The sequence below is a fragment of the Apium graveolens genome, unplaced genomic scaffold (assembly GCF_009905375.1).
Source record: "Apium graveolens cultivar Ventura unplaced genomic scaffold, ASM990537v1 ctg2937, whole genome shotgun sequence".
Lineage (NCBI taxonomy): Eukaryota > Viridiplantae > Streptophyta > Magnoliopsida > Apiales > Apiaceae > Apium > Apium graveolens.
In genome coordinates, this window is record NW_027417861.1 from 40,501 (window position 1) to 61,720 (window position 21,220).

A 21,220-nucleotide genomic window follows, 5' to 3' on the forward strand; every position below is an offset into this window, starting at 1 on the left:
ATAATAATTTCATTCCCCGATGAAATTTTATGTTCTTTGTAGATAATGTTTTTTTTATTTAGTTATTATAGTATTTTTCATATTTAACTTTGATAATCTTAATATAACATGTGTTAAAATTTATTTATATTTCGTTGTCTGAATTTTTTCATAACATAAATTTGTAAATTTAATATTTTAATCATATCAATATTGGAGTTAGTGGAGCCCATAGCCCCCACTAGAGTTATAATAAACTTAGTATTAATTTGACGAGCAAATTATTTTTAAAATAAATTTTAGCTTAGACCCCACTGCTGAAATTTTCTAGCTCCGCCACATTATGCTTGATACTTTTAAAACTCAAAAATATTTGTAATCAATAGAATTTACTATTATTTTATTAAAAACTATAATATAATATTTTTAAAATAATTTTAAATAAAAATAGTGTATGAGAGTATAAATTTAAACCTTCACACCGGAGAGCTGGATATCGATTTTATTTATATATTTAATTTTTCTGAATTTTCTAAAATATTATGATATTTTTAATGGTTAAAATTTCTTCATGCAACTAAAATTTTAGTGTATAATAATATTTTTGGGCTATGTATACTAGTTTTATTTTAATGCATGGTTTAAAATTTAAAAAAAATATATGACGTACGTAGAAAATCAAAGCAAATTATCAAAAAAATTAATTTTTCCAAGTATTTTTGCTAGTTTAAAAAATTTCTGAAAATATTTAAAAAAATACAGGGCAATCAAACTCGACAATATATGCAAATGGTTACATCTAGTTTTATAGTTCTATTTGAGCTTGCACTCAAAGTTGAATCTAGTGATATCAAATTGGAGAAAATTATATTTTTGCAATTTTTTTTTAAAATAACATTTTTCTGATTTTTAGAAAATGAAGCAAAACACATGTAAAATTTATATCTAAATATAATCTAATTGTTTTCCTTATTTTATAAGATAAAAATTAAAATTATATAGTAAAAATATTTTAAAGCAAACTCCATATTTTTAACAAAATGATATACCCTCAGTCCCACTAGATTATTTACGTTACTTTTCGGCACGCTTTTCGATACTCGTGTAAAGTATACTTCCATAATATTTTAAAAAAAAAAACTGAAAATAAGTTTCATGTTTAAACTTTTATTCAAAAAAAAAAATTATAAAAAAACATTATAAAAATATACTTTATTAAAGTCTCTAAATAGGTGGTAAACCAAGGAGGAAGTAACACTTTAACCTAAAAATTAACTCCAGATTTTTAACAAAATGATAACACATTAATTCAAAAATTAACTCAGGACGCCACTTCCTCTGAGTATGAACCCCAAAAACCCCAAAAACCCCAAAACAAGTGGCGTTCAAAACAAGTGATTAAGCAAAGTTGCCTAATGAGGTTAGATAGATATTCAAAACCAAATTGTAAACATTTTGAATGATGCCATAAAATTTATGAGGTTAGCTAGCATTTCTGTTACACCTAATAAGTATCTCATGACATTGGATATACCAGTTATGTAAATAGATTTTTCATTTGCAAGTTTTGAACAAAGTAAACTAATGGAAAAAATAACTGGCAGGTTGGTTCAAAAAAGTTGCACAAAGGATGAAAATTAGTACAACTGCAAAAGACTGAAGTTGTGTTGGCTTCCTGTTAGATTGCATTGCTGTTAAAAGAAGCAGACCATTCTGAAATACTCCCCCCGTCCTTATCGGTTGAGGAGATACTACGTGTCCGTCTTTTAGTTTTGACATTTCGAATTGATGATACATTCTTCCGTGCTGACGCAGACATTGTATCACTCTTTGTTCTCAAGAAAGTATCAAGATTTTTTATGTATCTATCTCTACGGATGTTACTATGCCCGTGGCCTGACTGGTTGGCCAAGAAAACCGCAGGTGTATTCTCATGTAATTCATCATTGCCAGACCAATTAGTGTTCTCGTCAATATCCTGCAAGGCAAGATCGTCGTACTCCTCATCCGATTTCGTAGATTCCTCATCCACTGATCCTTCAATCTATCAAAGAGAGAAATGGCATCAAAGAGCAAACCATGTCAACAAGAAAATCAAGTGCACAAATTTAAATCCTAATAGATGCAGAATAAAAGGGAAATTAATGATAAATGGAGGACCATATAACTTCAATTGAGGTGACAATTGATTAAAAAACTAATAAAGACTGATTGTGACCATCAGTTTTAACCAAAAATTGTACATCATAGATACTGTCTTATCTTTATAGCATATTACTATTGTTGTTTATACAAATAGGGGGATTCATTTATAGCTGAAATAATTGGGATTCAAATATTGGTTTGTGCAATAAAATATGTCACTATTATCAGCTACAAGTATAATATACATTGTTGCTGAATATGGGCACGGGGACAGGGGCTTATAAGAGGACAGGGGCAACAAAGGGCGGGGGGAAAGAAAACCTCTATTACATGCTAGAAATGGCACAATATTATCTGTTTTAGAGAGAAAAACTTTGGTAATTCTATATTTCAGATCACTTTCTACTACTTGACCATCCACCAGTGTAGCAAAACAGCCAAGGCTTACAAATTCTTCTTTTATATTCTTACTGAATCTATACAAGAAAATTAGATTAAAGAACGGGTTATTAACACTTCAACCCTCAAAATTTCTCCGAAAATACATATCAGCCCCCAAAGTGTAAAAATATACTTCCGCACCCTTAAAATTTGGCAGTTGTACATCCCGACCCTTGATATTATCTTTCGGAATTTTTTTCCCTATTTTCCCCCTAAGTTTGCAATATATAGTTAAGAACTTAATTTAATTTTGTTTTCTTCTCTACGTGCATCAGTCTCTAGGATCCCTCCATTATCTAGGGAGCGATTTCGAAATGGTTACATTAGTGACAAGTGCATAAGAAGCATTGAAAACATCTTCAGTAACTTGATTGATTGTTGCAGTGGTGCTCCTAGGTATACTTTTTTACTATGCATCCCCCCCCCGTGACTACCTTTCTGGTATTAACTAGCTAATATTTATCCAAAAAAATTCTGAAAGATAATATCAAGGGTCGGAATGTACAAGTGCCAAACTTTAAGGGTCTGGAAGTATGTTTTTTTTTACTTTGAGGGCTGGTGTGTATTTTTGAGGAAATTTTGAGGGTCGAAATGGTAGTAACCCTTAAAGAAAAAACATCTCCATAGATACAAGACACTTGCAACAAATATTGTTTACTTTTAAGGTAGGGCTAGGGCATATCATATAGATTGCAACAATTTTTTCTGCCTGTGCTTAGTTTTCTATCTTTCTTTGCTAGTGAAGCATTCACACACTCTTGCCCTTTTCTTTCCATTTATTTTGGTTTAAAAAACATAGTAGTTGATTCAGAAAATTACCGCAGTATATTTCTCATACAGCAAACAAGGTGCTTACCTCATCCAGATTGTCCTTATGTTCATCATCTGTAAGATCCTCATCGCTATCCACGTTAGGCGGGTCATCAATCTCTTCATCACTACCATCCACAGATTGTTCTTCCATCAGCTGAAAGCAGATCGAAGAGAGGATATGCAAGTGAAAACTAGTATCACTATAGACAAAAAGGTTTGATCAGAAGGAAGTGAGACTGCAATTGCAGAAGTATTTTCCCATTGACTAAAGTTTAACAGTTATTTGGCACTTTGCTTCCAGTCATCTTGGCCAATGTTACTTGCATTCTTCATTCTTCCTAGTAACATCTTAAACAGATAAAAGTAACATCTCAAAAGATAGGTAAACGGAAGGTTACCTCCTTGGTGTTTCCATCAGAGAACCTTGGTGAGCTACAGCAAGAGGAGTAATATTTACTCCCATTTTCGGTTCCTTCGCCCCTTGAGTCGTCAATGCTACCGGCGTGACTTGTACCGCCAATATCACAAGGCCAAGCACTGATTCCGAAATGACCAAACTGCAGATTTACAGGTTCCGCCTTCCCAATCTGCAGTGGCCCATACAGAGGGTTCCCAACTCCATTCTCAGTTGAATGACCAGCAATTGGATTCCCGTTACCATCTACCGATTCAACAGGCCAAGCCTTTGCAACAGAACCATCAGTGTTTAGAAGAGCCATCATATGCCTGTTAGAACCTTGCCTCTGAATTAGCTGAAACATTCCTTTGGAACTAACAGAGTTTGCAACACATTGACTCCTGTACTCTTCGTCAATAACAGTAACAGTGTTTGTGGTGGAGTCATAAAGCTGCTCCCCTGACTCACGCCTTCGTAGGCAACTGAAAACGGTTGCATGGATAGCTGCTACACTTTTGTCAACATTGGTATTATTTATCTTTGGTACCAGATGCTTATCAGCCCTTCTGCAGAGATATTCTTGGATTGTTCTGATGTTTCGAATATATTTTACGTACTTATTCTTTTCGGGATCAAGTGTCATGTACTTTGCACGGACTGCAAATCGTTCCAAGTGTTTCCCTTCGTTAGTAATATATATCATGAATGGTACGATTGACGGATGCTTTTTCATAAGTCCCATCTGCATAAGCAATATAACTGGAATTACTTACTACCAAAGAAGGAAAACTATTCTTGCAAAATGTCGAATATGGACAGAGATATTACCACAAAGTTAAGGCTCAAATGAACACCCTCAACAACTACTGATTCTTTCCTCTCTTCCCAGCCAGTGATCAATCTATCAAGACTATCAATGACCATCTCACTTTGTGCCTTAAATCCTTCAACAGCCATCTGTTTGGAACTTAATAATTCAGTAGTGCTAGGACCTTCTTTTGGGACTGCATTTTCACTCATGGAACCATATAATATATCATTACTTGAATGTGTGAGAGGTAAGGCTGATTTCTTTTCTTTCCTTCTGGCCTTAGCTTCTGCAACAGCTACCTGATCTAAGTGCTCCCCAGCATGATAGGTAGAGGCCCAGAGCAAGGGATTCTCTTTTTCATCAACAAAACTCCTCATCATATGGCGAATTGAGTCGGTAGATATCACAGTCGTAATGCCCAATCTACTACCCTGCAAAAGAATTCAAAGTCTGCATGAGAATCATGCGCTTTTAGAAATTTATAGTAATAACTGGGCAGTAATGTAGCTCCCAGAGAGTTGAAGATAATCTACCTATATCAGATTTATATAATGATACTTTAAAAGGTTACAACAAAAAACTGAGTACGGTTTGCAGGATTTTTGATAAATAAAGCTCATGCAGCAGCATCAGGCCACAAATTAAGCATCGTACAAGTTAGGAATCATTGTTTAAAAACTAAGAGAAACAAACACACATGCAAAACAATAAGTTAGAGAATTATTATTTAACAAGACAAATGATATAAACACTCTTATTTATAGAAGCTTTCATAGTGAAAAAAAAAGATATTTAGATATAGAATGAATATACCAATAGAGCAGACAAAGTAGATTTGCCACAGCCACTAGTGCCGCACAGTAACACAGTTACAGATTCCTTCCTCTCCCGAATTCTGAAAAGTAATTTTTTTACTAGGTTATGTAATAATCTAGATTTCTAGACGTACCTCGCAAGATATTAGTACATAGTGCAGAACACAGATCACTTGCAAGAAACAAAGAAACAAGGGGGAATACAGTAAGCTATTTGACTTGGGACAGACAATTTATTAGTAAAACCTATAAGGATGAATAGGTTAACAGATTTTTTGAATTTATGTATGTACTACTAAGGGAATGCTACCGTGAACAAAATCATTAATAACTCAAAGTTAAAGAGCGTATAAATATACTGCATTAAAGAAATTTACCAGGGAAACAAAATGTATTTATTTTCTCCATCAATGGTATTATAATTAGATGTATCTTTTCAAAATAAATTAAGAGATATCTACTCTACCTGCATGCTAAAACCAAATCCGCCCTCTGGTTGGGACCCACATACTTGTACTCAGCTAGAGCCTCACATACAACATCTAGAAAAGTTTTCCTTTTCACAACAATTGTAGTGCGCTTTTTGTATGATTCGAAAGGCTGACTCTTACTTTTATTATCAACCTCTAACACCAAATGATTTCCTTTACTTGTTTTCTCCGAGAATTGATTGGTACCACAATTATTTTCTCTCAGAGGACACATCTTTAAGGCATCTAATCCTGATATCAGGAGACCCGCAGAAACGGAAGCATCTCCAACACATTCACTCTTCATCAATTCAAAAACCCTTTGGCTAATCTGTTCAAATGCAAAACAGCATTCAATACCACAAAAAAAAGATACAATGGATAAATGGAAAGAGATTCTGGATGAGGGACGAGTTTATATGGAAGGGGGTCGTTTATTGAAGTCTGAGAATTTCGGATCATCTTCAGTATATACCAATGTAACAAGATTAGAAAACATGGAGAACAAATGGGTAAATTATATGAACAATTTAGAGATATCAGATTGCAAAGATTAAGATATAAAATATCTCCATAAATTGAAACGTAATAAGTACAAAAATGATAAAACAATCTACACTATTTACACTTGCTCGTTTGAATTTAAGTTCCTTGAACTAATTTTAAATACAATCTATCAAAGCAGTATAAACATATAATTTTTTCGAATTTAAGTTCCAAAATGACAACTTGTCACTGATCCACCAAAGGAAAAAAAAATCTTGTATAAATTGCTTACTTGTAAAGACTGGACTCACAGAAAGATAGATAATTTAATCCAATCCCCATTAAAATTAATTACCTTGAAAGCATGGCGAGCTTTACAACCCATAAGTTGTAAAGTACTCTGAAGAACAGCTCGCGTGTACCTAAACGATCCATCGACTTCCTCACTCTTCTTCACGTCATCCACCACAACTATATACAGCACCTTGGTCATTACCTCCTTGTCCATACACAAAGCTGACAGATATCAAACCAAATTGTTAAATGTTAATGATCCAATTACTGTGTTACAAAAGTTACTACTTTAATGTGTGTGTATGAGTATTTAAATTTTATTGTAATTGACCTAACCCAAAAATAATAATAATAATTGGTAACTTGGGTAATCTCGAGGTAATCCTAAACAATACAAACAAAAAAAATCATCTTGATAAAAAAAAAAGTCAATACAAAAGTAACTAAATCAAACGATTACATTTTTTCAGATAGCTGATCCATTTCCAATGTTACAAAAATTGGTAACCTACATTCATTCAGCTAAATTAAGAGAGTTTAAAATCCTCGTAAATTCAAATTCAAGAACCCTACAGATATGAGTAACTCATTCGACAAGAAGCTCAAATAAAACTGACAAAATGAAGCAATCACATTGTTAAAGATATATATTCCCACTGAAATTGTTAACTTAACATAATATAAGAACTCGACACCTTTTAAATTCAAGAACAAGAAAGAAACTCATTTCATAAGAAAAAATGACAAAAGCAAACAATCAGATTACAAAGTGAAGCACAAAAAACGAGTACATAAGAAATTAAAAAAAGCAATGCAGTAAAGTTGTAAAGCAAAAAATAAATACCAAATACCAAGAAAGAGAGAGAGGGAAATATTGGGAGAGGGAGAGAGAGGGAGAGAGGGGGAGAGAGGGAGAGAGGGAGAGAGCGAGCGAGCGAGAGAGAGAGAGAGAGAGAGAGAGGGAGAGATTTGGCACCTAAAAAGAGAACCCAGATGTAGAAACTTGAGAATATAGGAGAGAGTAAGCTAGCAATGGCGAAAGAAAACGAAATCTTGAGGGTGATCTCTCAAATTTTGCATCGGGATATACGAGTGCCCCATTTCTCTATTCTTCTCTCTTCAACTTTCGCTCTCACTATAATTATAATTATACAATATATAGGCACTACATATTTCGGATTCTATCTAATTCAGCTGTTACGGTCTCTTACACCATTTGTCCGGGTCTAAATCTTTTTTCTTTGATTGACTTATATCGATTAAAGATATTTTCACGATTTTTTTATTAATTGAAATTGTAAATTAAAATATTAAAAAAATAAGTATTAAACTCTAATTCAGTTTATATTATTATTATTGATTAGTACTGAATTTCTACAAATTTAAAAAAAAATATATTGTTAAAAGGAAAACCACGCTGGTACTCTAATCATAAAAGTAAGAAAAATGAGTTGGGGCTAGAGATGCGCACAAAAATACGAATTCAAAAAATTCGTTCCATTAGATTAAAAGGAATTCGAAAAAAGTCTGGACCGGTCCGATCTGTCATGCGGGTTTTAACGAGACATATATTTTTCATAAAAATTCGGCCTAAGCTGATCTAGTAAAAACTCGGATTTAAGCTCGATCCGTATTTAGGCCCGATCCGATCAAAAACTCAGCTCGATCCTAGTAAAAGCCCGGTTCTGATTCGTCCCAAAAAAACCCAAATTTTATGATGATTTTTAATAAATATTCGAATAAAATTTTGAAGAAATTATGTATTATCCAAATTTATTTTATAATTGAATATAATTTTGAATAAAAGTTCTAAATTTCTAATATAATTTTAATTAAAAGTCATAAATTGAATATATTAAGATCGAATTAATGAGATGTAAATTTTAAATTCTAAACTAATTTAAGGTACAACGGAAATAAATTATTCCAAATTATAATCAAAAGTGTGCTCGTATAAATAAAAGTCTAATCTTGGTAATACAATCTAGAAAAATGCAAAAAATATTTAATATTACTAAAAAAATTAATATTATTAATATTCAAATTATTTTAAAAAAATCCGATGGCCCGGCAAGCCCGATCCGTGGACCTAAACGACCCTAGTTATTTTGAATAAAATCCGGTCCGATTTTTAAAAATATCCAATCTGAACCAATTTCGAAAAATTAATTTTTTTTAAAATCTGGTCCAAACATCCCGTTTTTGTGTATTTCTAGGATGGCTCCGTGTACATGTCAAAAAAAGGAGGGTTCCGATTAGATATCGAGTTGCTTAGATATCGAGTTACGTTAAAGTTCTTTTTATAAAAAGTTCAAAATTTTCTTTGTTTCAACCGTATTGTATTCAACCAGTAAAAATTGTTGCATTTCTAACTCAAATTTTATCATGAAAAATTATATATAGAGGCATTTCTAACTCGAATTTTATCATGAGAACTTATATGTAGGTAGGGGAAATATATGCTTTAAAAAGATTTTGCTTCGAATCAAAATAATTTTGGTATCTTGGTTCTTTAAAAAGAAAAAATTACCTAATTACCCCTATTCAATTAAGTATGCTTGATTCAATGGATTAAGAGTAGCTCATTTATAAATATATTTAATGTATTCTATAAGTTGTCTCCAGGATATTGGATTTAATTCTCATATATATTAAAAATTTATATTGAAATGAATAAATATAAAATGAGCAATCTTATCCTTAAACTTAGACTTGATAAAAAGAAAAGGTACGCTTGATTAAAAGAAATTATTCTAAAATCAAGGGCCCGTACAGTTTTACGTTTAAAAAAAAAAGTGAAATGTGAATAGTCATTGTCTTACCAAACATAAAATATATAAATCAAATAAAGAAGAACCCACTGGATTCCAAGTCGTGGGAGGAATACTACCGGATTGATCGTGTCATTTGGGGTTTAAAGAATCTAGAGACAAGGACTTGGTCAAGCCAAATCTAACAACTCCTGTCTATTTTACTACATATTCAACTCAAATTTATGCACAAACCAATTACCACGTTAACTCATAATTGAATTATAGTACATGGTTAACCTTTCTGAATATAACTCAAAACCATGCATTGTTCATTACTTAATTTAATCATAAATTATTAAATTCACATCTTTATGTAATAATTATCAAATTTTACTTATTTATATATATCCTAGATATTTAGATTAATATAAAGTTTTTTTTTTTAAATAGAGGAATATAAAGTTAGTTAGAATTAGATCAAATGGACTAAATGAGATGAAGGTCAAGTCAACTATGAAGTGCCGGTCAGAAAACAAAACGCAACTACATTTAAGTATGTAGATTTATTCTTTGGAGTTTGTAGGTATTGGAGGTTTAAGGTTTCTTATTGCCTCAAATGCAGATTCCTTCAGACTTAGCAGCCATCCCCCTCAAAACAAATGTTGCCTATGGGTTTCTTAAAAGATACTACTTTCTCTGTCTTTTCTCAGTTATTTACGTTTCTCACATCGTATTTGATACGTTTTTTTACAAATAAAAAGTATTTTTTATTAATTTAAACATAAAACAGGCTGAATATATCCTCAATTGCCCATATAACCAAATTGTAAAATAAATAACATACTATAAATATAAATAATTAGATGAAACTAAACATAAATTCAAAAACATCTCAAACGATCCAAATTACACCAACACACATGAAAACAGTAACATCACAATTGACCATATCAAATAAAAATTATTGTTAGCCCACCAATCACATAAATAAACTAATAATCATCTACATAAAAATGTAATTATGTAACTTTTTTATAATTTTTATAATAAAAGTTGAATGTTAAAAATTTTAGTCAGAAAAAAAATTGTAAAATAAAAATTTATAGAATCATATACACCTTAAAATACGTGTTGAAAACTCAATAAAAAATGTAAACAATTAGAAACGACAAAGAGGGTATATTATTAAAACCAATCAGCTCTTGGTCCTCTAGAGTTCGAATCTTCGGGTGGTGACCCTAAATGTTATTTTGGTGTTAAAAATAGTCTAAAATATCACTTCTGAAAATAATGGTCCTAATATCACTTCAAAACGGTATATCATGTAACGTTTATGTAAAAGACTCAAAACGGTACTTTGTGTAGCGTTTTGACACTTTGATTTTTTTTATATGTACAAAACGTAAGATAAAGTAGCGTTTTATTACAAAACGCTACATGATGTACCGTTTGGAGTCAAAACGCTACTTCAACTAACGTTTTGCACATTATAAAAAAAATAAAAAAAAAATAAATTACGAAAACGCTACACGATGTACCGTTTTCCATTTTTGAAAAAATGTACAAAACGCTAGAAGAAGTGTCGTTATGAAGTGACATTTCGGGCCATTATTTTCAAAAGTAACATTTTGGGCCATTTAACACCCACAAGTGACATTTTGGTCTATTTCTCGAACGTTCTCGAGAATTATTTTATATTTGATTTTGGGTAAAATTTAAATTTTGCTATCTCGAGGGTTTGAACCTCATGAAACACGAGTCTAGGTATTTGAGTTTGAGGAGACGAAATAAGAGGCTTTCTAGGTAGTAGGCAGTTGGGTTGGAGTATGTTTAACTATGAAATATCGCCAAATAGGCAAGTAGTATCCTAGAAAGAAAATGTAAAAGTTTGTCCTTGCCCAAATTATGAATCCTCTTGACCCTGAGGATAGCTAACAACAATACATCTTGATCCGAGTAATGACATTGTCAGGTGACACAAAAGGATTAATAACATATTAATAGGCTGTATCTTTTATGCATTACATTACACTGTTTTGGCTCCATATTGATCTTCATCTGGTCATCAATCTTCATCTGTAAATACAACTGCAAGCAATGTTTCCTGTCTTGAAAACATTGCAAAATGCATTGTATGCACAAGGATCACAGCTTCCTTAGGAATCCTGAAGAAATGTTTAACTATGTACTCGAGAGTCTAGAGTCCGAAACTGATCAAGTTTCGAATATGTGAACACTTAATATATACACGAAACAATTAAAATTCCAGGCTCGCGAATGAAAGGATCGTATTCATTTGTTAACGATACACGAATAAGATTTTCATTTTGTATTACATTCTCAGGTAACAGTATCTCACATTCCTCGAAATAAACAGCAGACACAAATCCATAAACTAAGACAATATTTTGTATTCATCAAGTACTAATAAGTCATTTTGGACCTTCTTGTTGTTCATAAAACCTGTGAGATCAGATTTATAACTAATTCCTCTCAATGTTTTATATTTTTCCCACCATTTCATGAAGCTGCTTCCTTCTTGAAAAGTCTCAGGAGACAGTGTATGCATTCTTATTAAACTCATCACATAAGCCTCAAACCGGAATAAACTTTTGTTCCATGATTCCTTATCCTCTGTGCTAGTGTCATTTTCTTCAGTTAAGTTCCTGCAGGCGATAAGAGCTTCCTCCACATGTGCCCAGAAGCAAGAATCCTCTGTCGTACTTGAAACCTTGTGTCTCTCAGCTGGCTTACTACTACTTTTCTCCCATTCCTCCAACAACTTGTAGTGTTGAGATCTTCCCTTATTTATGTAATCTGTATTTCCTTCTCTATAGTACACTGCTATGTCAAGTGGTTCAACCATCCGTCTATAGTTTGTCCCTGCATACAAGACGCGAGGACGAATGCTTGTTGCTCCTTCTCTTTTTGGCATTCGGTCTACATCTTTAACCGTCTTCTCCCAATATTTGTTCAGTTTTTTCTGGTATATGACAAGATCTTCTTTTGTTTGACCTTGGTCCTTACTTTTGGACTCTGCAGTTTTGTAACAATCATAGTAACCTCCTTGATTTTTTGATTGCTTCTTGTACCACCCCATGCAAGCCATGTATACCTTCACCTCATTCAACTTCTTTGTCTGATCCGAATTGTTTTTCTTTCCCTTTCGAAAACGCTCAATATTTCTTCTAATGCTTAGGATGAGAGGGCTCGTATCAATGTTCTCAGGCTGCCACAATTATTAAAATTGAGTTGTACATATCATTATTTTCCATCTTTTCACATTAAACATCAACTACAAAATTTCTGGTACTAATTTGAAGAATAAAGCATCATGACTTGTGGGCAGAGATTATTTGTAAATGTATTCTATTTGCATAGTATAATTGCCATATAATAACGGAACAGTGGATGCAATATGCAATCAGAATGGATATGAAAATAATTACCTTAATAGCTTCAATTGCTAGGAGTTGCAAAGTGATTCCACATTTAACCGGATCACTGATATCACATGCATCCGCCTCTTCTATTTTTCCTTGACGGATGGCTTTATACTTGAGTCTCTTTAGCATACTTCCATAATCAATGAATTGTGACCCCTCAAGCTTTGCTAAGCTTGTTGCTTCAATTAGTTCCAGAATTGACTGGGGATCTTCAAAACATGCACATCCAGACTCGGAAATGAAGAGAGTTGCACCGAATGGCATGTGTCCTCTTGCCAAGAATCTTGGAACTTGATCCTGATTAGAAATTACATGCAGAAAACATGAAATCCATGTTGGACGCTCAGATATAGCTCGTTGGAGGGCATTATCACCAAGGAGGGGTGACCCAAAAGTTAAACAGAGGGGGGTTTTGGATGTCTTCAAATAAATTGTGTCAAGTAGCCATAAGGTAAAAAGAGAGGCTACAGATCCTCCTAGAGAACGTCCAGTGACAATTAGTGGACGGTTGATGTCAATCTGCAATACAACGAGAGGTATCAAATATCAATGACCATGGATGACAAGTTCTGTTGTTACGATTACACTACCATGTATGTAATCTCCTCATATAAATTGTCAAGTTAACCAGGAAGGTTGTTCTCATTACCCTGTTGTCTGAAGAACTGATGCAACAAGCTAGAGGGCCTAGTTTGATAACGCTGGGATGAATGTCTTTAATTCATATAATTGAAATATCTGTGGAACTGTAACATACTACTCTGTGACTATCACCGAGATCTAAAATAGCTTATCAAGTTGTTTACTTTAAATTATTTACAAAAACCACAATCTCATTTGTTTCGGTGGGAAAAAATTAACAGAAACAGAGGAGATGTTGATCAACTAACAGACAATGGAAGATGCACATGTTCAACATAAGTATTAGTATCTGGGAGATGTGCGTCTCTTAGTCTTAAGTATGTTTTAAAAGAAACACATCTTGTAAATGCATAGCTCGCAATTTTTGAAATTATGTTTTCAGAAAGCATTTCAGATATATAAGCCTCCATTTGGTGAAAAAACTATATCACCCAAAACTACTGCTAGCTCAATTGTGACATTCTGAACAAACTACATCAACCGACACTGCTTCTAAGCACGTTTGTAGAAAACAATTCAACACAAAAGTCCAATAATAGTAAGAGTCGCATACTAAGCAGAATTGACAATTCTTGACGGAAATGCACAAGAGAGAAAAAAGAAAGTACCTGGTCTTTGAGTACACTTAGCTGATCAAATATTGATGCAAACAGTTCGATAGCAGCTTTACGAATCGAAACCGAACGATTAACTTCTGTTTTCAAGAACACAAACATTGGAAAGCTAGCATAACCCGAATCAACTAAACTAATATCATCATTAGTATTACTATCTCCACCTCCATCACAACATACAAAAGCTATAGTTCTTGGACCACTTCCACTGTCCCCACCCGAATCTTTACATGTAACAGAACAAACATTCTGTGTTTCATTTTTAACCTCCGGGATCGCATCGTAGGTACTAACAAGCAAACCTGAGCACACTGCCATGTTTGCAAAGTCCAGAATTCCATTGCTTAATCTGAAAAAAAAAAGTGATTAAGACATGTTGTTTAGAAAAGCTTAGATCAAAATGATAGTGATGAAGTAAATGAGAAGAAAATTTAACTGGCCACCTGTTCATTGTAATGTGTCTACTAGAGTATGTTTAAGATTGAGTGATTAGTAAGATTTCTAGTTCAAGTATGATTATAGATACGAAGATGCAGTAGTTATTGACTTGCTGTTGTAGTAAAAGGTGGTCGTTGGCTGGGTCAGTCAACTATATAACATTAGTTTATTCAAGATTCACACGCTTTTACCTAACTTAATTGTCTTCCAGTTAATACTTTACTTGTTTTTTTTTTCTTTAAATATGTCTTTAATTAGTTAACTAAAGTGTACAAGATTGATAAGTGAAAAGGAATATGAAAGAGTAAAAACTCGTATATATACCCAGAGGGAGCTTGTCTCCGGCAACTACACAGCAAACACTTTCTGCATTTTTGGATTGAAAGAATGAATGGCCACTATTTAAAATTATGTGAGAATTCTCAATATGTTTAGAATAATATTTGATCACCTGGCCCACACTAATTCATTTTTGTTTATTATATTTAAATTATCAATGTCGTTTCATTATTTTATTTTATGTGTTTGTTGTGGAAGATAAAGTCGGTTTTTTATTTAAATTCTGAAATCTATAATTTCATATTATAGGTTGAAAATACTAAAAGTAGACATTTGATATGCTTACTAGTTACTACAAATAAAATAATACAAACAAATTTTTTATTATCATTTGTAATTTGTATTAAGAGCTTATTTTTGTTTTCTATAATCAACTAAATGTAAATTGATATAAATTGTTTAATATATAATTAAAATATAGTAATATATTTTTGCTACTCCGCAAACTTTTTCTTAAAATTTTTCACTTTTAAAAATTTGAACTAAGTTTGTTCTATAGTGTGACGTCCCTCAAATTCGGGAGTCTGGATTTGACGTCACTAACACAAAACCTTTTTAAAACATTTTCGAAAACTTGTATTTTTGAAAAGATAATAACAACCAAAGCATTTAAAAACCTAAACAATTGAAAAGAATTCAAAAGAAAACAGTTTAACCCCTTAAAAACAAGATCGCATACATGTTACAATATTGAAATTAGAATCAACCACCACTATTATTAAGCAACATCTTTTATAACTTAAAGTCATCTTCGATAAGAACAATCATCATTACTCTATTTACAAACCTGATTTACAACTAAATCTCAGTAAACAATTCTAACTCAAACCTTCTTCCTCCCATTTCCTTGGATATCATCTTTGACCTTTAGATAACTTAACCATTCTCACTTATTCGCCTAGCCTTAGCTATCGAACTCAAGCAACTCATCTTTAAGCCTTTCTGAAATGGTTATAAGAAAAGTAAGGGTGAACAACAATGCTCAGCAAGTACCAATATCAAGTACCAATATAACAACAACAATTTGAAATAGTTTATCAAGAGTTCACAATCTCAGGGTGGTAAATAAAAAGATTCACCAATCTTTGAATCAATTGAAAACTGGGAAATAATCATTCAGAGTAATTATTGAATTGGACTTACATCATTTTACTAAACCCCGTATCTATACCCCCTTCGCATATACATATCACGTATCTCGATAAACACTTAACACGTAATCCAAACTCAACTCATATAATTTTTCTGACATACCAATTATCTGTGAACACATACTCATACTTTGACTCTATCTTATAGTCAAACAATTTTAAACACAATATTTTATAAACTAACGTTTGTACAATTCATATCGAAAATCTTACATTATCTCGTCTAATTATTAGACTATTATCTTGTTATTACATTTCAATCCATAATCAATTAATCTGGATACTACATTATGATACTCAATTCACTTATCATGTTGTTAACACAAGAAATAAATATATACTCACATTTCCGACTCAATCATTTTATTACATAGTATAAGAATTAACAATATAAGCTTCTAATCACTTTTCGTTTCGTCTGAATCCGAATTACGGATCAGAAGATACAATTAAACCAGTTTTGTAACACTCTTATCAGTACATAATTCATACCACATGTAAACACCCATTCCATGTATCACATAATTCATATAAAATATAACTCGGTTTATCACAACATTCGACTCGGTACGTTTAAAACTGAAATCGAGTGAAAATACAACTCTTCTGATATTTACGCGACTCAGAAACATTTACAAAATCAAACAAAATTTCGAAACAAAATATTTTATGTCTCGAAAGTATTTTTATTAAAAACATAATATTTTTCTGAGTCTAGACACGCTCGTTTCGTATTAAACGGACGAACGGTCTATTTATTACGAATAAAATACGAATAATTCAATTAATAATGATATTAATTGAATTAAAAATACCTTTATATTATTTTTAAAAACTCAAAATAATTTTTAAATTATTATTTGGCTTAATTATAAATAATTACATTTTATTTAACCATTTACAGATGAAATAAATTTATTAAATGAATTAATCAATCAACTAAATAAATAAATAATTAACTAAAATAAAGTATAAATAATTAAATCAAATTTCGAATTTTTGGAAATAATAAAAAAAAATTTATGAAATCGAAATAATTTAGTTAATTATTTATAATAATTAACCAAATTAAATTTTGAATTTAAAAATCAAATTGGGAATTATAAAATAGGATTTTTGGATTTATTTTGAAAATAAATTGGTAGAAACAGTTTGGAGGAGAAATGGTCATCTCCTACATTGGATCGAGGGGCGGGGGAACAGGAAGAAGGCTGACTGGACGGGTGAAGAACACCGCCGGAAACTGGAACCAAACCCAGAATCCAGCGACGTCCCACCAGAATCCGGTGACCCCGAAACTCGGCTAAAACGTCCCCAAAAATCTCATTTTTCAGCCTGAACAATACGAAAAACATCACAGCAATCAATTAACATCCTAACACTAGCAAACAACATCGGGATCGTTGATTCCGATCATAAACACAACCGCCGTCGGTCGGGTTCGAATAAAATTCGTCCAAAACACAAGTTCTGTGATTTTTAAACCAAATTCGACGAGTTTGGTATTAAAATGAAGCTGATTCAACATACAATCCATTTATATGATCCAAACAAACAACCACTTCATATATTATCCAGAAAATCGTTTCAAAGTTTTGAAAAATATCTTGAACTCGATTAGTCAATCCAACAATAAAACATAGTAATTTTATACTCAAATCGACTATAAACAATATTATAAAGCTATTCATAACCACAGAGTTCATAAAAAATCATCATAGAGAAAAGCCCCAAATCCGAAGTATAAACCCTAAAAAATGAAACTAAAATTTACCAATCCTCTGATGAATTTGATTGCATAATCAGATAGAGCATGATTAGGGCTTCAAATCGACTACTCATACGCCTCCATCGGATTCCAATAACGCCTTCAAATCCTCGTTCGATTGCGAAGAACACGAAGAATACGGTTCGTTTCTCGGGATAATTATAAAATTTTACTGTATATATGTGTTTATCTGTATAAAATGAAGTACAGTGAAGGCTATTTATATTTACGAGAAATTAGGACCCTGTTGGATCATGTCAGATATAAAAATCCAATACTTAATGGCTAAGAATAAATAAAAACCGATCCAAACAGTCCCTGTTTTAGGATAAACATTAAAATCGGGCTTTTAAATACAATTTTGGGGGCTCAGCGCATTTGTTGCACATACTACGAGAAGATAATATAATGGTTTAATCAAAATATCTTGGATAACGTACTATCCAGATTGCACGCATATTGAGACGATAAAATAATATTTTAATACCCGTAAAACCGACACGGAATCTTTACTGATAAAACCGTACTTCGGATTGAAAAACTCAAAACACGAAGAGTGTTTGAAATAATCAAATTAGGCTAGAAATTATTTTTCGGAGATATTTCAATTTGTAGATTCCTCACACCGTTGAAGTTGCGGGTTTCCGAATAATCATAAATAATTAATAATTAATCAGAAAAATTATCAAATAATTCCGCAAATTATTTTTAAAATCATATAACAATCAATATTTCACTTATAAAATATCTAATTAATATATGACTCATTCCGAGAATATTAATGATCCAAATTCACAATTTTGGCGCATATAAACCGCAGTTACGGAAAATTATTCACATATAACTTTACAGAAAATCCATATATAATATTCATAATTTCTTTTTACTACTGATATGATCACAACCACACGTATCACTTAATCACATAACAATTATACTCATATAAATAATAAATCTGGATTTTAGAAATAATATATGAACTTTAGTTTAGAAATAAATTTACACATCGATAACACAATAATCTGGATAACATTTTGAAACTTATACAAGCTGGAATAAAATATTAAATTTTATTCCTTTCTTTTAAGTGAAAATTACCTTTATAATAATAAATAAATTTTGAAAAGTACGGGTCATTATAATCTACCCTCCGTAAACGGATTTTGTCCTCGGAATCACAGAAAGAAAGAGAGGGTGCAATATCAGTCAATCCATATTACTCCACTCATCAATCACAAACCAATTATTCACATTGTCATAATAATATTTACTTAAGGCCAATCATAAAAGAGATTCACACTAATTTAAAAACTTGGGATATTACATATAATATCCTCCCTTATTTAACTATTAGTCAATCAAACAAATTTCAAATAAGAAAAAATGATCACATTTTTAGAAAAATTAATTTACCTTCAATTTAATTTTTTTACTTATTGTTCGATAAAATTTTAGTACTTCGATATTAATATAGTAGTATAGATTATTACAATATGATCACAAACAAACAATAACACAAAACTATACATCAAATTTATTATATATTACAACTTTTTTGTATTATTTTATTAGTAATGGGCTTATCAAATTCTTATATTTTGTATATTAGACATAAATTTTTATGTTTTAGGCCCAAAAGCAGTCGTTGAAAAGCTCGGAAGAAGACCAATATTTCTATCATGGGCCAATAATTTTATTCTACTATCAACTGCCCAGAAAAGTCCAGGAACACAAGGCTACAAATTTCCTATTTAAAATTATATTTTATTTAGGAATTTTTCTTTTATTCATGTTATAACATTAAAAATACTTGAAAATAGAATTTATTAGCAGTTAGACATTAGACACGTAATTGGGTTCTAGAAAAAACATAGAGAAGAAAAAAAGGTGGAAACACTTAGAGAAGATGCACATGGAGATTGAAGATCGACGATTGAAGCCACATCACGGGTGTTATCTTTCATTCATCTTCTTTATTCCTTAATTATGTTTTAATTTAAGATGTTGAACTAATCGTTATTCTAGGATTTTAATGGATTCTTTAGTTTTTATATAAGCATTCTTTTTAATTCTCTATTTTATGTTCATTATGATTTATTATATTGATTTGTGTGTAATTGTTAGATATTGAATGCTATGAAATGTAACACAGAGGGAGGGGGGTGAATGTGTTTCTTGGTTTTTTCTTGGTTTTAAACTTTATGGATTATAGTTTAAACAAAGCAGTTTAAGAAATGTAGATATTATATTTAACAAAATGAACACAAACACAATATATCAAAAACTCACTTAATTGTATTAATCAAGTTTGTCTAGCCACAAATCTATGTTCATAAGAAAATAAGAACTCGGCTTCTATCTTGAGAGAATACAAGAAAATCTAGATCTGTTTGTTACTTGTAAACTAAGGACCCGTGCATGCTTTATAGACTAGCAACACGGGTTTACAAAACTTGCACTAAAATGTACTAAACCAAATTCTAAAGCTATCTTGTATATTTCTTTTTCTGATATTAGCAAATCTATGTAGAATCTTGCAGGTCTGTGAACACCCTTTGTCCAGTTAATCTTGGCCCTTGATCTTGTATTCTGCAAGCCGCTTTTGTAGACTTTCCAATTCAGTGAATGAATTATTTGTTGACTGATAATCTTGAATCTTGAACTTGTCTGTATTCTGAATTTGAGATAGTATGTCGAGATCTCTAATTGTTCTATAGAGAAGTGACATATCGATAAGTATATTGACTTATCGATATCTCTGAGTTTTCTATAGATATATTTGACTTGTCGAGATCTGCAGTTTTCTATGTGTGAAATGACTTGTCTGTTAGATATATTTGATAATGTCATGTGTAATATTATTTGTGTTTAGTTTTCAGATCTTACTTAACAGGACAAATCAATACTTAACTGGAAATCAGCACTTACACTAAAGACAGAACTTAAGATATCAGAACTTAAGTTATCAGAACTTAAGTGATCAGAAGATATTTATCAGGAGATAATATCAGGACTTAAGATGACTTTCAGATAAGTGATAAGTGGCATTTTATACCACTTAGAACGTCTTATAATAGCTTGAATTGGTGTCATGAAATCAAGTATTTTGTGTATTTGATGCGTTTTTCTAGTATTTGTGCATTTCAGGGTATTAGTTGCATTTCGGGAGAGAATTCATCAATAATAAGCCTTGGCATGTGTTTAGCATTGCAAGTGGGAAGATAGGAGCAGATTGCAGCGAAGAAACGGAGCAAAAATAGAGCATTTTCAAGTAGGGAGCTGAGCGCCCGCTCAGGAATGCTGAGCGGTCGCGCGTGGTCGTAATTTCAGATTTATTATTTTAGACTCATATTTCTGTTTGGCTTCCAACTTCTGAGTTATCTGGGTTTTATGGGACTCCTATATAAGTAGATTTCAG

General features: G+C 31.8%; 2 protein-coding genes across 3 annotated transcripts; both read right to left on the reverse strand.

Moving 5' to 3' along the window:
* Nucleotides 1-1,516: 1,516 nt before the first annotated feature.
* LOC141700804 (P-loop NTPase domain-containing protein LPA1 homolog 2-like) lies at nucleotides 1,517-7,801 on the reverse strand. 2 transcript variants are annotated; one of them, XM_074504485.1, is made up of 8 exons: nucleotides 7,628-7,801; nucleotides 6,713-6,873; nucleotides 5,868-6,202; nucleotides 5,400-5,481; nucleotides 4,604-5,017; nucleotides 3,777-4,517; nucleotides 3,422-3,532; nucleotides 1,517-2,023 (listed from the first exon to the last, which is right to left on the reverse strand). In XM_074504485.1, the coding sequence occupies exons 2-8, from the start codon at nucleotides 6,863-6,865 to the stop codon at nucleotides 1,658-1,660; spliced, it is 2,202 nt and encodes a 733-aa protein (XP_074360586.1). In that variant the 5' UTR covers nucleotides 6,866-6,873; nucleotides 7,628-7,801; the 3' UTR covers nucleotides 1,517-1,657. The 2 variants fall into 2 exon arrangements, with proteins under 2 accessions (XP_074360586.1, XP_074360587.1); XM_074504486.1 differs by lacking the exons at nucleotides 5,400-5,481; nucleotides 5,868-6,202 and having other exon boundaries at nucleotides 7,628-7,800.
* A 3,849-nt stretch (nucleotides 7,802-11,650) lies between these two features.
* On the reverse strand, nucleotides 11,651-14,653 carry LOC141700803 (senescence-associated carboxylesterase 101-like). Its single transcript, XM_074504484.1, has 4 exons — nucleotides 14,550-14,653; nucleotides 14,101-14,455; nucleotides 12,854-13,369; nucleotides 11,651-12,633 (listed from the first exon to the last, which is right to left on the reverse strand). Exons 1-4 carry the CDS (start codon nucleotides 14,555-14,557, stop codon nucleotides 11,800-11,802), a joined length of 1,713 nt encoding a protein of 570 aa, XP_074360585.1. The 5' UTR covers nucleotides 14,558-14,653; the 3' UTR covers nucleotides 11,651-11,799.
* Between the last annotated feature and the right edge of the window lie 6,567 nt (nucleotides 14,654-21,220).

What these genes read in the sequence shown, in the direction of transcription:
- LOC141700804 (XM_074504485.1), bottom strand. Translation starts at nt 6,865, where the DNA reads ATGGACAAGGAGGTAATGACCAAGGTGCTGTATATAGTTGTGGTGGAT. An exon ending in ATTTGAGCCTTAACTTTGTG is followed by an intron (nt 4,518 to 4,603) that starts GTAATATCTCTG and finishes TTGCTTATGCAG; the next exon opens with ATGGGACTTATGAAAAAGCA. An exon ending in ATAAGGACAATCTGGATGAG is followed by an intron (nt 2,024 to 3,421) that starts GTAAGCACCTTG and finishes TCTCTTTGATAG; the next exon opens with ATTGAAGGATCAGTGGATGA.
- LOC141700803 (XM_074504484.1), bottom strand. An exon ending in TAAGTGTACTCAAAGACCAG is followed by an intron (nt 13,370 to 14,100) that starts GTACTTTCTTTT and finishes GTTGTATTGCAG; the next exon opens with ATTGACATCAACCGTCCACT. An exon ending in TAGCAATTGAAGCTATTAAG is followed by an intron (nt 12,634 to 12,853) that starts GTAATTATTTTC and finishes TAATTGTGGCAG; the next exon opens with CCTGAGAACATTGATACGAG.